This window comes from Myxine glutinosa, chromosome 7, assembly GCF_964187855.1.
Source record: "Myxine glutinosa chromosome 7, kmMyxGlut1.1, whole genome shotgun sequence".
Taxonomy (NCBI): domain Eukaryota; kingdom Metazoa; phylum Chordata; class Myxini; order Myxiniformes; family Myxinidae; genus Myxine; species Myxine glutinosa.
The window spans coordinates 13,847,292-13,863,235 of NC_136267.1; the positions used below are offsets into that span (position 1 = coordinate 13,847,292).

The 15,944-nt window shown below is 50.0% G+C and overlaps 1 protein-coding gene across 5 annotated transcripts in view; it reads left to right on the plus strand.

Annotated features, from left to right (window-relative positions):
* Positions 1–15,944, plus strand: part of URM1 (ubiquitin related modifier 1) — a 244,980-nt gene that overhangs the window by 201,591 nt on the left and 27,445 nt on the right. The window contains exon 1 of one of the 5 annotated variants that reach the window (XM_068097773.2): positions 15,209–15,479. The exons of 2 other annotated variants lie outside the window; for them this stretch is intronic. In XM_068097773.2, the coding sequence (XP_067953874.1) occupies positions 15,415–15,479 (65 nt within the window). In that variant the 5' untranslated portion in view covers positions 15,209–15,414. Of the gene's footprint in view, positions 1–15,208; positions 15,480–15,767; positions 15,899–15,944 lie in introns of those variants that run through there. 2 more of the 5 variants (XM_078781289.1, XR_013624013.1) reach the window with 2 other exon arrangements.

Here is a 15,944-nt window from a genome sequence, read left to right on the forward strand (position 1 = left end):
ATCTGACCTGAGTCTGCACAGAAGTGTTCAGCGACACTTCCTGTTTGAAAGTCTTTGTTGAAAAAGTGTTATTTGGTGGAGCGTAAATTCGAGAAAATGAACGATTTTGACGGACTTGAAGAAGCAGTTTTGCTCTCACCAAAAGAGAGAAAGCGAGGGAGATGTAAAGACAACCATGAGCAGGAAAAACGAAAGAAAATCCGTCATTCCGGAGCTGGGAAAGTGCCCGAAATCTGGTGTCAACACTTGCGGCCAAATGGTGCGGGTAAAACCACCCCCAAAAATCGAGCTTGTCAGGCCTATCTTTTGACGGATATTGATCTTACACTCAACCATGAAAAAATGTATGAGAAAAGCGTGAAAATTTCGCAGGATCAGCACATCCTTACTTTGATGGACATCACTGCGCCAAAAAGGAAACGAAAGCGAGCAGAGAGTGAGAATGCGAGAGATCGGAATGTATCTGTAAAGTATTATCTGCTGACAGAAAACCACCCTGCGAAGTTTTTGTTTGCAAACAAACCTGTTTTGCAAAAACAAAAACCCTGTTTTCAAAAACCTGTTTTTTTCAAAAACCAAAAAAAAAAAACCCTGTTTTCAAAAACAAAAACAAAAACCCTGTTTGCAAACCCACATTCACCAAAGTTCTTGGTGAGTACAATAAATCTAAATTCATTTATTGTCTTATCACCGATTCACTCTGGTTATGTACAGGAATGTTTGGTTCCTTGGTTCCCTGTTCTGTAGTTTCCACAATCGATTGTGTGTTGTCCTCGGCTTTGTGACCATGTCCTCATTGCGGTCTGTTGTATTTGTCAGGCATCAGCAAGGATCGTGTATCGAGCGTGGCTCGTTACTACGCTGAGAATGCTGCAGCTCCCACTGAACGGCGAGGTGGCACTCGTAATGCCACTCAAAAAGAAGAAAAGAGAGAGGCAGTGAAGGAGCACATTGAGTCGTTCACATGCAGAGCCAGCCATTATGGCCGCCGTGGTGCCCCAGGTCGGAAGTATCTTCCATCTGACTTGTCGGTGAAGAAGATGTACGAACTTTTCACCAACCAAGATCACCAAGACACCAGCTACTCACTATATTATTCCGTTTTCACACACCAATTTAACCTTGGATTTGGCCACCCCGTCACAGACGCTTGCTCCACATGCATGCAATTCAAACTGAAGTTGCGGGACCCAGACATGACGGACGAGGAGAGGAAAACGGAAGCAGCAATGCTCATTCTCCACCGCAGACGAGCCAGAGCCTTTTATGATATGCTGGGGATGCAAGTGGACAACTCCGTGACTGTGTGCTTCGACATGATGCAGAATCTTGTGTTGCCGAAAACTGCCGTTGGGCAGGCATATTATTCCCGGCAGTTGTACCTCTACCTCTTTTGCGCAGTTGTTCACCATGGAACCAACAGCGAGCAGACAAAAAATGATGTCCATCTGTATGTCTGGCTGGAGAATCAAAATAAGAAGGACAGTAATATGATTGCTTCGGCACTTCAGGACTGTTTTCAAAGCAAATTGAATGGCAGTATTCGCCAAGCTGGGTCACTGCGCCTGTTCAGTGACTCGTGTTATGGGCAAAACAAGAACGTTAATGTAGTATCAATGCTCATGTCTCTGCGACAAAACGTCCTCCCAAATCTGCATGTGGAGTACACGTTCCCCATCAGAGGACATAGTTTCCTCCCTGCTGACAGAGTGTTTGGGCGCATCAAAAAGCAGATAAGGAGGACAGAGACCATATTGCTGCCCGAAGAGTATCACTCGATCCTCCGCCAACATGGAAATGTGTATGTTTATGGCAAGGACTGGGAAGCATTCGATTTTAAAACTGAAACTAAGGGCTTTGTGAAAAGTCAGAAATCGTTCAACATCAGTGACGCGAGAATGCTTGAAATGAACAGCGAGAAGATCGGATTCAAGAATGCCTACACTCCTGCCTATTGCTACCACAGCTTACTGAAGCGAGGAAAACATTGGGCGCAATACAGTCCCAAACGTCTTGGCATGGTGAGCACTGTGCAGGAGGCAAAGAAGCGAGATGTTGTGAATCTACTGAGAGACATTGGTGCACCGCAGAAGGTGAAAGATTATTATGATGAAGTTTTGTCTGTAGCCACAGAGTCGACCTCTGGTGCAATCAGTGGCAATGAGTAACACTGTAACACTCCTCTCACATCACATTCTCGGTGTGCACAACTGTTTATTTGTGAAAAATAAAATTGGTGATGGTTTGAATTCATTGGCTCATTATTATCAATATCTCGCCTGTCTCTGCAGTGGACATATGGCGTTTTGTGAAGAAACTGAAATAACTTAATCAAACTACTCTTTATTTTTAAATGTATGATTTCAGTTACATTTGGCATAACTTTTTGTTACTATTCAACAGACATTTTAGTTTGAAATAACTTTCACCAACCTATACAGATTGATAAGAACAGCAAATTTCGTTTTACTCAAAGGTCTGTCCATGGCACATATAGGGTTTTGTGACGAACTCTTCATATATATATATATATATATATATATATATATATATATATATATATATATATATATATATATATATATATATATATATATATGTTGGAACCCATCTGTGGATCGGTCCCATCGGCCGATGGGTCTGACCCATCTGTGGATGCACGAGAAATGACAATGCAGACCCATCGGTCGATGGGTCTGACCCATCTGTGGATGCACGAGAAATGACAATGCAGACCCATCGGCCGATGGGTCTGCGCCATCTGCGGATGTGTTGTTCACCTTGAAAGAATGTGTTGACAGAATGGTGCTCTTCAATCAGGTACACAGTCATTGGAATTACATGTGGTAGGAATTTAACAGAGATGATTTTTAAATGTTTTATTTAACTTTTATTTTTAAAATTTAAATTTTATTTTTTTATTTAATTTAAATTTTATTTTATTTAATTTAATATAAAGGAATTTAACATTCCCCTCCGCCATTATCAGAAGAACACCTAATGTTTTGTATGAATGTTGAGTATGTTATGTAAAGCTTTACTAAAACTGCCATGTATCTGTTAATTACAAAATGTATTGACAAAATGTATAAATAGATGGGTAGAAATAGATAATAAAACATTTTAAAATCATCTCTCTTAAATTCCTACCACATGTAATTCCAATGACTGTGTACCTGTTTGAAGAGCACCATTCTGTCAACACATTCCTTCAAGGTGAACAACACATCCGCAGATGGCGCAGACCCATCGGCCGATGGGTCTGCATTGTCATTTCTCGTGCATCCACAGATGGGTCAGACCCATCGGCCGATGGGACCGATCCACAGATGGGTTCCAACATATATATTGCCTTCAGAATGTATTCACACTCCTTGACTTTTTCACAATTTGTTGTGTTGCAGTGTGAATTTAAAATAGACTACATTGAGATTCTTTTTTTAATCACTGATCTACACATAATACCCCATAATGTCAGTGTAATTTTTAATTTTTTAAAGAAAATTTTGGAAATTAATTAAAAATGAAAAGCTGAAAAGTTTTGAGTCAATAAGTATTCAACCCCTTTGCTATGACATTCCAAATTGACGTCGGGTGCATCCAATTTCCTTTGATCATCCTTCGGTGTCTCTCCAACTTGATTGGAGTCCACCTGTGGCCAATTCAATTGATTAGACATGATTTGAAAAATCACCTTTCTATATAAGGTCCCACAGTTGACAGTGCATGTCAGAGCAGAAACTCTACCATGATGTCCAAGGTACTGTCTGTAGAACTCTGAGATATTGTGAGGAGGCATAGATCTGGGGGAAAGGTATAAAACAATTTCAAAGTGTTGAAAGTTCCCAAGAGCACAATGAGCATCATTAGGAAATGTAAAGAATATGGAATTACCCAGACTCTTCCTAGAGCTGGTCGTCCGACCAAACTGAACAACCAGGCAGGAAGGAACTTGTTCAGGGAGGTGACCATGAACCCAATGATCACTCTGACACAACTACAGAGTTCCTTGGCCGAGATGAGAGAACCTGCCGGAAGGACAAAGTCTCTGCAGCACTTCACAAATCTAGGCTTGATGGGAGGGTGTCCAGATGGAAGCGTCTCCTGAGGCACATGACAGCATGCCTGGAGATTTAAAAAGGCAAGTGAAAGACAAAGCATGAGGCAAGATATTCTGTGGTCTGATGAGATGAAAATTGAACTTTTTGGCCTGAATGCAAAGTGCTATGTCTGGCGGAAATCGAGCACAAGTCATCACCCATCTCACATCATCCCTACCGTGAAGCATGGTGGTGGCAGCACCACCACCATGCTTCACATTTCAGTGGCAGGGACACCACTTCATATGGAGATGTTTTTCAGTTGCCGGGACAGGGAGACTTGTAAGGATAGACGGAACAATGAATGAAGCCAAATACTGGAAAATCATTGAGGAGAACCTTCTGCAGAGTGCAAAAGACCTTAGACTGCGGCGAATATTTACATTCCAACAAGACAATGACCCTAAGCATACAGCCAAAGCAACACTGAAATGGCTTCAGAACAAGAAGGTGAAAGTCCTTGAGTGGCCCAGCCAAAGCCCAGACCTGAATCCCATAGAGAATCTGTACAAAGATTTGAAGATTGCTGTTCACTCATTCTGCCCATCCGACATGACAGAGCTTGAGCAAATCTGCAAGGAAGAATGGGACAAACTCCCCAACTCCAGATGTTCGAAGCTGACAGACATACCCAAGAAGACTTGACGCTTTAATCACTGCAAAAGGTCCTTCTACGAAATATTGATTCAGGGGGCTGAATACTTATGTAAATTAGACATTTCTGTATTTGCTTTTTAACTAGAACAGCACTCGGTGGAGCGCATCCCTCCGCCAGTCTGAACAGTTTACATTTTGTATCCCACTGATAGGCCGGATCTGGATTCAGACCTGAACCAAAATCGAATCGGCTTATTCTTGTCACCGAACCAACTCGTCCACCAAGTTCAGTCATATCGCATCCATAACGTTTTTAAATATCATGTTATGTATCGCTTTTCACCCGACCTCTCAATGGTGAAGAATCACTTAAAAATTAAATAATTATCGTATCCGAATCCATATTCAGATCTTCCTCAAAATCGAATCGATTCGTCCTTGTCACATATGCAAACTCTCCACCAGGTTCGTCCACAACTTTTTGAGATATCTTTTTCACAGACAAACAGACAGGGGTAAAAACACAACCACAATCTACCTTCGGTGGCAGAGGTCAGTATTTTGTAAAAAAAAAACAAAAAAAAAAGTTTTCACTTTGTCATTATGGGGTATTTTGTTGTGGTTGGGGTTTATCCATTTTAAATTCAGCCTACAACACTATAAATTGTGAAAAAGTCAAGGGGTGTGAATACTTTCTGAAGACACTCACTGTATCTTACATAAACTGTCGGTGTCTCTTACATCTTGTGTTGTTATCGTTGTCGAGGCCGCTGCAGCCGCCGGTGGCGTCGTTGCGACCCAACAGGACATTCAACAGCCAAATGACCTTCAACAAAGCACAATTAAATGCAAACACTGGTCCGTAAGAGTATGCAGCACCAGGCTGTGGGGTAGCTTCATTGGCTGGGGGCGTGGCCGTGCCCCTGATGTAATGCCCTTTGCTGATTATGGCAGTCCATCCGAGGGATGGCACATGCATTTGGTGAATCACCCTGATTTTGAAACACCGGGATGACAGATTGACAGGTTATAGGTGGGTCGGGATTCGAACCCAGCCTGGATAGCTTCGAGGCGAGAGTGAGTACCTGGAGGGCTCGGCCATCATGCCAACTCACGGTCGAGATAAACAACTGATACTTTGCATAATCTAATGATGGTTAGAATGTTAAATCAGGAGCCTATTACTATTAGCTTTTCAACCGAGAGTATTACAGCTGGTTTAGGGCTATCTAATTATTACGTACACATGCGAGGTGGTGTTTGTGGATTGTGGTGCCATCGTGCTTGCATTTATTTGGGTGGATAGACCCAGTGTTACTGACTTTCGGCCCAGATGTTTAAGCATCCCCACTCCTGGAAAGGCAATGCAACAATACTACGCACAAGCACTACTACACCAAAAAAAAGGGGGGGGGGGCAATACCCCGGTGGACACCTGGTAGAATAAACAGTATACTGCACTGACTAAAGGTATTTTAAACCAATTTCAATGGTTGATAGAAGACAGGGCAGCATAAAGAATCATACTAACAATCATAAGACTAAACTAACAAACAAACAAATACCTATTTTGGGGGGAAACCCCTATCCCCCCCCCCCCCCTTCCCACCTGGTATACCTCCTCAGACCCCAATTTTTCTAATGCCTTGAACAAACATTGGTACATCACGGGTGATGAAGGTTGTGGTGAAGTTTCATCGGAATTGCGTGTGTATATTCTGAGAAGAAATCAAATATCTATTTTGGGGGCAAACCCCCCACCCCCAAACACCCCCTCAGGGCCCAATTTTTAAAAATGCCGTGAACAAACTTTGGTACATCGTGGGTGATGAAGGTTGTGGTGAAGTTTCATCAAAATACTGTGTAGTTTCAGAGAAACAAGACCAAAAGTCTAATCGCGGCGTAGCCGGGCTTGTAAAATATTATAAACCACAAACACGTATGATTAGCTTTTTAAACAGTCGCTAATGCTGTTTAGACCATTAAACAAATACATTTGGAGGAATCCCGACATCCGCGAGGTAAGTTTTACTTACAGACTGAGGGAAGATCTACTGTAATATATTGTCGTGCGACTTCGGTTAACACCAGAGACCGCGGATAGGCCTGAACGGATTTATTCGGAGGCAACAACCAATACGGATTTTACTATGGTCGCGCGGGAGGAAGAAGGAAAGTGGGAGCTGCGGTAAAAGCACTTACCTTGAGCGCCCGACTGCAGCTTTGATCCTGCAAGAGAATTAACTCGACACGGGCATAGGTGTAACAGGGAATATAAAATAAATACAAGGGTTTATTGAAAAGAAACGCAGGGACAGGAAAATGCGATATTATATAAAGTTCCTAGATTGGGATCCCACACACTGACGTCAAATACAGACGGGGGGAGTGAATTACGAAAAGAAATGTCTCGTCGTGTAATTTGCAATGGGGATTGGCCTTATCTGTCCTGTCGTCTTGTCTTTGGCTGCCGTCCAACACGGCTCCGTTCGGCCCCGATGCACCCACGAGGTCCCTCGCTCCAGCGCCACAACACCGAGCACCGCTCCAAGCACACGCAGATGGCGAGCCAATGCCCGCGAGGTCCATACACCACTCCAAGCTTCAGGAGCACCGATCACACACAACAGCCAGGGAAGAACGTGCTGCAAGAGGAAGCTGCGCAAGCAAGAAAAACCTGACGTGCTACAAACTGCTGGATCTCCAAGAGCACGAACCGCAAGAGAGAAAATGGCGTTCGGCGCTCCCTTAAATAACCTTCCCGCGGTGGTGACGTCAGCCCACCCAATCAGTGCCCTCCACCGACTCACCGGCTGGAGGTCCGCGCCTACCGCGCTGCCCCTTCACTCGTTCCCTGTTCCGTGGTCATAGCGCGTGGCACTCGATGTGGCTAAGCCTGTCGGAGGTGTAGGTGGCGGTGGCCATCATCGGCGGTGTCCTGGCCTGGTTTCCTTCCGAAGTCACTGTCAGGAAAGGGAATTATTTAATGTTGCTCTCGGGTCCTAACTAAATGTCTACAGGTGTGCATTGCCATAATGGACAAAGGTTTGGCTACCAGGTGTGACACACAGGGGCGTTATTCTTTAATCCCTATTCTATTTAACACACGACATCCTGGTATGTCCACAGGTATACATCTTAACCGACAAATCGCCTAAACACAGAACTTATTACAGGTCAGATTCCTTACCGCGACAGACGAATACCTACCTACACAGATCTATCTGGCTCTACATATTGCTACCCCACCGACATAACAATATATACCCCACAAGGGTTGGGTTAATAACATGCTATCAAAAAAAAAGGGGCGAATGCCCTACTTCCACGATTGTTAGCACCATACACCGCTTAATCATTGATTCATGAACCATACATCGCTTAAATCTATTAACGTTGTATTCACTACATTTAGCAGAGCAGTTAAGAGGAAACATCGTTCATTTTTTCAGGAAAGCACCAAATTTGGCACAGATGTAGTATGGACCTATACAATTGTTTTCCTGAGGGGCGCCCAAAAATTCAGGACCCCTGGTGGCAGCCATATTGAATTTCAACATGACCGCCCTCTGTGACCTATTTCCCTCAATAACTTCTACACTATGAGTGGTCTTGTATTGTGGTCTTGTCAATAGCACACTACTTTACCTACCAGTCACACGGTGTGGAGGAACTCTGGATTGCCATTGGCACTGGTAAAAGCTACCGCTACCTTGCCATCCATAAAATTGCCACCGGCCTTGGCCGCAGGAAGTCCGAGTCTTTGCCATTATTTCATGCCTTCACTGGCTGCGACACAGTGTCATTTTTTTTGCCCAAATTGGAAAAAGACAGCCTGGAAGGCTTGGGAGGCATACCCCAGCATCACGCAGACCTTTCATGCTCTCGCTTACAGGCCATCTGTGGACGCTATTACTATGGAACTACAGAGCATAGAAAGATATGTTGCCATCCTCTATGACCGGACTACCGAGATAAAGACAGTGAGTGACATGCGCTGACACTTGTTCACGAAGAAGGCAAGAACAATTGATCACATTCCCCCAACAGCAGACGCCTTCGAACAACACCTAAAACGTGCATGTTTTCAGGCTGGACACGTATGGAGTCAGGCACTTGTGCCCTACCCAGAACTTCCATCACCAGCTGATTGGGGCTGGATGAAAACAGGGACTTCTTGGACACCAATTTGGACCACAATACCACTGATACAGGAGGCATGTTCAGAGCTTACAAGCTGCCATTGTAAGTCGGCCTGTAAAGGCAACTGTAAATGCTCCAGGGCAAATCTGCCCTGCACATCACCGTGTGACTGCGATGGACAGTGCTTGAAGTACTACGCGTCTGTGCGAGAGCCTCCACCTTTCAAGTGCCCACAATATTTTAAGTTAAAACTGCAACTGTGTGTAACTTTGATTAATTAATACCATTCCATTGTTATCAGAGACCAATAAAACAATGTGTATCACTTGGAATTGAAATTTTACCGAAAATACTATGAGAGATTCAAGGAAAATGGAAACACCATGGCGGCCATCTTGAAATTAAAGATGATGGATGCCAATCTTTATGCAATTGATCCCATTGGATTCAGAGACCATGAAAACATGGGGTAAGACACTGGAACTGTGGTGTTATCGCTCATAGTATAGAAGTTATTGAGGGAAATAGGTCACAGAGGGCGGTCATGTTGAAATTCAATATGGCGGCCACCAGGGGTTCTGAATTTTTGGGCGCCCCTCAGGAAAACAATTGTATAGGTCCATACTACATCTGTGCCAAATTTGGTGCTTTCCTGAAAAAATGAACGATACGCCCTATTTTTCGGTCTTAACTGCGTAAAAAAAATAAAATAAATAAATTGGGATTGAAGTGTTATGGTCATATTTACTATCTTATTATTATTACTATTACGAAAACGATACTAGTGAAACGATACACTACTGTATTAAGAAACCTGGGCTTAATTTGTCCTAAAGTGAGGCATGAAGCCTAAGGCCTATACGTACCGTTTTGTTGCAAGAGACGTAACACCGATGCTTTCGATATTTGATGATCATTTTAACAATCTGTTTGTTTGTGTTTCACACTGAATGAAAAACGTTAAGGTAGAGCATGGCGATTGTGATATATGACAGGTTCGACCATATGTTCGGCATGAACGAAATTGGAATAAAAATGGGGGAGTGTGGAGATTCAGCTGCCGTACCCCCGTAATCACATCAGACGTAATCACATCACCCTGTCATGTCACCAGATCCTTAGCTCTGATTGGTTACGTTTGAGGGGACATACAGACATACATACAGACAAACACTGTTCCAGATGGCTTTGCGCTATGGGCGACGCTGTAAAAAGCCAATTCCTGTTTTGGCTGGTCAAAACTGGACCCACTTTGACCCTGGTAAACCCCCTTAGACCCCGATTCTTTTTAATGCCATTGTGGCGGACACGAAAGCACTGACGTGGTGACATCACCCCGCACACCGAGTGGGGGTGGGCCACGCCCGGGAGAGAGGCGTGGCCTCACGATATACACGGGGCGCGCAGCCCTGACAGTTCAGTGTTACAGTGAGCTCTTGAATAAAGACTCTTACAAATTACCGCGTTGTCCGCTTCCTCCTTGTTTACAAACAGCGCGCGTAACACCGCGCTTTACTGGTGACCCTCGACGTTGGATCTGCCGTAGCAATCCTTCCAAACACGATGCCATTGCCATGGCCAACAACGCGATGTTGATTAAACTTCCCAAATTTTGGGAGGCCCAGGCCGAAGTTTGGTTCGTCCAAGCCGAAGCCCAGTTTCAGCTTCGGCGCCTCACCCACGACGACACGAGCTACTGCCACGTCGTCGCCTCCCTCGGGCCCAGTACGGCCGCTCGAGTTGTGTCCGTCCTTCGCCACCCACCGGACGGCCACAAGTACGAGGCACTCAAGCGGCTGCTCCTAGCCACGTACGGCCTCACGGAGGACGCACGAGCCGACCGCCTCCTGGATCTCCCCGAGCTCGGCGACACACGCCCGTCGATCCGAATGGAGCATATGCTGTCGCTGTTGGGCGACAAAGCCCCTGGTTCTCTATTCCGGGCGCTTTTCCGTTGCCAACTTCCAGCACAGGTACGCCTCGCGTTGGCCGGGACCGTGCTAACGGAACCCCGAGCATTGGCCGCCACGGCGGACAGGTACTTTGCGGCTTCGGACACACGGGCGAGAGTCGGTGCGGCCGTCACGGACCTCGAGGCTGATGCTGCTGATGCTGCTGATGATGCTGATCCACAGCATCAGCTTACACAGCATACGCAGCATGCTGATACGCACCTCGTGGCCGCCGCCACGCCCCGCCCACCGCCGCGGCGAAAACCGCCACAGCGGGGAACACTGCCAACTCCACCGGCCTGGCGGAGCCAGCCGCACTCCTCCAGCTCCACCACCTGGTGCTGGTTCCACGCCAAGTTCGGCCACGAGGCTCGACAGTGTCATCCGCCATGCTCCTTCAACAGGTCGGGAAACGCCCGGGCCGGCGCTCGATAGTGGCAATGAGCGCCGGCCGTTCGAACAGCCTGCTGTTCATCACAGACACCTTATCCGGGTGCCGTTACCTGTGCGACACAGGAGCGCAGGTGAGTGTCGTTCCTGCCGGTACGTCGGACAAGCACGCCGCGGGCGGGGGCCCCGCGCTGCTTGCCGCAAACGGGACGCCCATCCGTACGTACGGAAAACGCTGCCTCTCTCTGCGGTTCGGAGGGCAGGTTTTCCGATGGTCGTTCGTCACCGCCGACGTGCCCATGGCATTGCTTGGCGCGGACTTCCTGTGCGCAAATGGGCTCCTGGTCGACGTAAAGCACAGACGTCTTGTCCAGGCCGAGACGTTCAGCTCGCTCGCTTGTGCGCTGCCCAGCTCGTCGAGCAGCCCACTGAGCGGCTTGCCAAGCGGCTTGCTGAACGGTTCGGTTCCGGCCACGTTGATCTGTACGCTTCCGGCAGCGGACGAATTCACCCGCCTCCTCGCCAGCCTCCCGGCCCTCACGCGGCCCACCTTCTCGGCGGGGGCCATCAAGCACGGGGTGGCCCATCACATCCCCACCGTCGGGCCACCGGTCTACGCCCGGGCACGCCGCCTCGAGCCGACGAAGCTGGCGGTAGCAAAAGCGGGGTTCGCTACCCTGGAGCGACTCGGCATCGTTCGGCGCTCGGAGAGTGCTTGGGCATCGCCGCTGCACATCGTGCCGAAGCCCGGCGGGGGATGGCGACCGTGCGGGGACTATCGCCGTCTCAATGACGCCACCACTGCCGACCGCTACCCCGTCCCCCACATTCAGGACTTTTCTGCCCGTTTGGCGGGCATGTCCTTCTTCTCGAAGGTGGACCTCATACGCAGTTACCATCAGGTCCCCGTCAGGCCGGAGGACGTCCCGAAGACGGCGGTCATCATGCCGTTCGGACTTCGAATTCCTGCGGATGCCCTTCGGTCTGAAGAATGCGGCTCAGGCGTTCCAGCGGCTGATGGACAGCGTCCTGCGCGACTTGGATTTTGTATACGTCTACCTGGACGATATCCTCGTCGCCAGCGCGTCCCGCGAAGAGCACCTACACCACCTCCGCACGCTCTTCGAACGCCTGGGCCAGCATGGCCTGATTGTGACCCCGCAAAGTGCCGGTTCGGCGTTGCCGAACTCGATTTTCTGGGGCACCGCGTCACCAGGCACGGAGCCGTCCCCCTGCCGGCCAAGGTAGAGGCGGTGAAGGGGTTTCCGCGCCCCCGCACGATCAGGGGGCTGCAGGAGTTCCTGGGCATGGTGAACTTTTACCATCGGTTCCTGCCCCGTATCGCCCAGCTCCTGCGCCCCCTGCACGAAGCTCTCCGAGGTAAGCCGGGCAAAGGCGACGTCACCTGGACCGAGCAGATGGACGCGGCGTTGACGGGCGCGAAGCTCACCTTGGCTAACGCCACCATGCTCGCGCACCCGGCGCCCGATGCGCCGATCGCCCTCACCACCGACGCCTCGGACTACGCGGTGGGCGCGGTGCACAAGCAATGGGTGCGTGGAGCTTGGCAACCGCTGGCATTCTTTAGCCGGCAGCTTCGCCTGCCCGAACGCCGTTACAGTACCTTCGACCGCGAGTTGCTCGGGCTTCACTTGGCGGTCAGGCACTTCCGCCAGCTGCTCGAGGGCCGTGCATTCACGGCCTTCGTCGACCACAAGCCGCTGGTCTTCGCGATGGGCAAGGTCACCGAGCCGTGGTCGGCCCGGCAGCAGCGTCACAACTCGGCCGTGTCCGAGTACACGACGGACATCCGGCACGTCGCGGGGAAGGACAACCCGGTGGCGGATTGCCTTTCCCCGGCCGTCGCCCACGCAGTCCACCTCGGCATCGACTATGCCCGGATGGCAGCGGACCAGGCCGCTGACCCCGACGTCCAGGCCTTGCGGACCGCCGTCATGGGCCTCCGCGTCACCGAGGTGCCGTTCGACGGCGCGGGCGCGGCCCTCTTGTGCGACGTCTCCCTCGGGCGGCCTCGCCCCATCGTGCCCGCGGGCTGGCAGCGCCAGGTGTTTGACGCCATCCACGGCCTGTCCCACTCGGGCGCGAGGGCCTCCCAAAGGTTGATCGCCGACAAATTCGTCTGGCATGGCCTCCGGAAGGCCGTCCGCGGCTGGGCCAGGACGTGCCTCGCGTGCCAGCGCGCCAAGGTGCACCGGCACACCCAGGCCCCGTTGGCCCCGTTTACGGTGCCGGAACGCCGGTTTGACCATGTCCACGTGGACCTGGTGGGACCTCTGCCCCCCTCGCGGGGTTTCACCCACGTCCTCACCATGGTGGACCGCACCACCCGGTGGCCGGAGGCCGTGCCCTTGGCATCGACGACGGCGGCGGACGTCGCGCAGGCTTTCATCGCCACCTGGGTCGCCCGGTTCGGCGCCCCCTCAGACATCTCGTCCGACCGCGACCCCCAGTTCACCTCGGAGCTCTGGGGGGCGGTCGCACAGGGGCTCGGGGTCCGGCTGCACCGAACCACGGCCTACCACCCCCAGGCTAACGGCCTGTGTGAGCGATTTCACCGCTCATTGAAGGCCGCGCTCCGGGCCACCCTCCGCGACGGCGGCTGGGTCGACAGGCTCCCCTGGGTCCTGCTGGGCCTCCGGACGGCGCCCGAGGAGGACCTGCGCGCATCCGCGGCGGAGTTGGTCTTCGGGCAACCACTGCGGGTGCCGGGCGAGTTCCTCCCCGACTCCACGGCACCATGGTCCGTGGCACAGCAGCGCTCCGCTCTGCAGGAGACCGCCCAGAGGTTCGCCCCGGTGCCAACGGCATGCCACGGGCACCCACCGACGCACGTCGCCCCGGAGCTTCGCACGGCGGAGTACGTCTTCGTCCGCCACGATGCCCACCGGACACCACTGCGGCCCCCATACGACGGGCCTTTCCGCGTGCTGGAGACTGGGGTGAAGCACTTCACCCTGGACATCGGCGGTACTCCTGACCGCGTTTCTGTGGACCGCCTCAAGCCGGCCCACCTCGACGTGGACCATCCACCGCCAGTGGCCCGACCCCCGCGTCGGGGCCGCCCCCTTGCGGGCGGACCCCCGGCACCGCCCAGCCCCGCCGCCCCCCGGTCCTGCACCCATCCCAGGGGCAGCCGGAGGCATACCAGATGGCATCCCTGCATCCCAGACGCCGCCAGTCGCCAGGGGGCGCTTCGGCCGGGTCATCCGTTTGCCCCGCAAACTGGCCCTTCAGGTGCGCGGGGATTCTGCGGGGGCGCGGGTGGCGGACACGAAAGCACTGACGTGGTGACATCACCCCGCACACCGAGTGGGGGTGGGCCACGCCCGGGAGAGAGGCGTGGCCTCACGATATACACGGGGCGCGCAGCCCTGACAGTGACAGTTCAGTGTTACAGTGAGTGAGTGAGTGAGCTCTTGAATAAAGACTCTTACAAATTAACGCGTTGTCCGCTTCCTCCTTGTTTACAAACAGCGCGCGTAAGACCGCGCTTTACCATGAACAAACTTTACTTTTAGTCACAACACAACAAATATCATTCGTGCCAAATTTGGTCGCAATCCCATCAGCGGTTTCGGAGAAGAAGTTTCAAGTGTTTACGGACAGACGGACGACGCGCCATCGCATAAGCTCCCCTGACCTTCGTTCCAGGTGAGGTAATAATTTACTATTTGCCAATTTGTCCACTATTTGCTGGCCCTGATGTAATAGTTCGCAGTAGAGTACTCTCGACTTTGTTGCTTCCTGCTTTTTCATTTTTAAAATCCTCGTTTTATGTCAATGTCGTAATTAAATGGAAGCAAAAAACAGGTTTAAAAATTAGTTTACCACGTCAATCATAGATAGCGCCATTGCCCATGAAGCATCCGTTTTGTGGCAAATCGCGAAACGATAACGAAGCAAAGGAGTGAAATGTAAATATCGCTGAGGTTGAACAGTACTGGTCCTCGAGTAGACACTAGACAGTAGTAAATTAAATAATGCTGGAGATATGGTGGGAATTGCGTAGTGCGGCGGTGTATAGTAACACAGCGTTGTTTAGTACATCGCGTCGTCACCGATTTTTGTTATTCACATTATCAAATACTTTATTTGAGACGTGCTTGGACGTATGTTGATTTAAAGTTTAGCCGAATTTTGCACGCCGCTCTATAATATAATAAAATGTGGGTTTGAATTGTGAACAGCAATAATCGCATCAGACTTGATTCATGATCCCACGTCCCTCACGGGTCCGAGATCGCAGCACCATGACGGTGGTGAATTTGGAATTCAGGTAAAAAAAACAAAATACATGCAAAATGTAAAAGTGAGGTAATTTGATGATGTTTAGTCATCAATGCTTCTCGAATCTCCAGTCGGTGGCGCCGTCATATAGCATCGTCTCATTTTTACATTGTTATTGTGTTTAACATGTGCAGAAATATTTGGTAATTGGTTACCATGATAACTGAGGATATGATGCGTAAACGTGAATGTCCTGAAGAAAAAGGTGGATCTGAAGTGACGGACACCGTTTGCACGACACCACGTGATGTACAACCTGTCATGCCCGAACAACGTGCATTGGGCGTTTAAAAAGGCTCGAGATCTGAACTTAAGACTTTACTGGTAAACTTGTCATGGCGCCACACGTTCACTGAGCAACACACTGGACTGCAGATAACCTGTTCATCTTTACCTCCGCCACCAAAGGTGAATGGAGGTTCTGTTTGCACCTCTGTCTGTGCGATTGTGAACA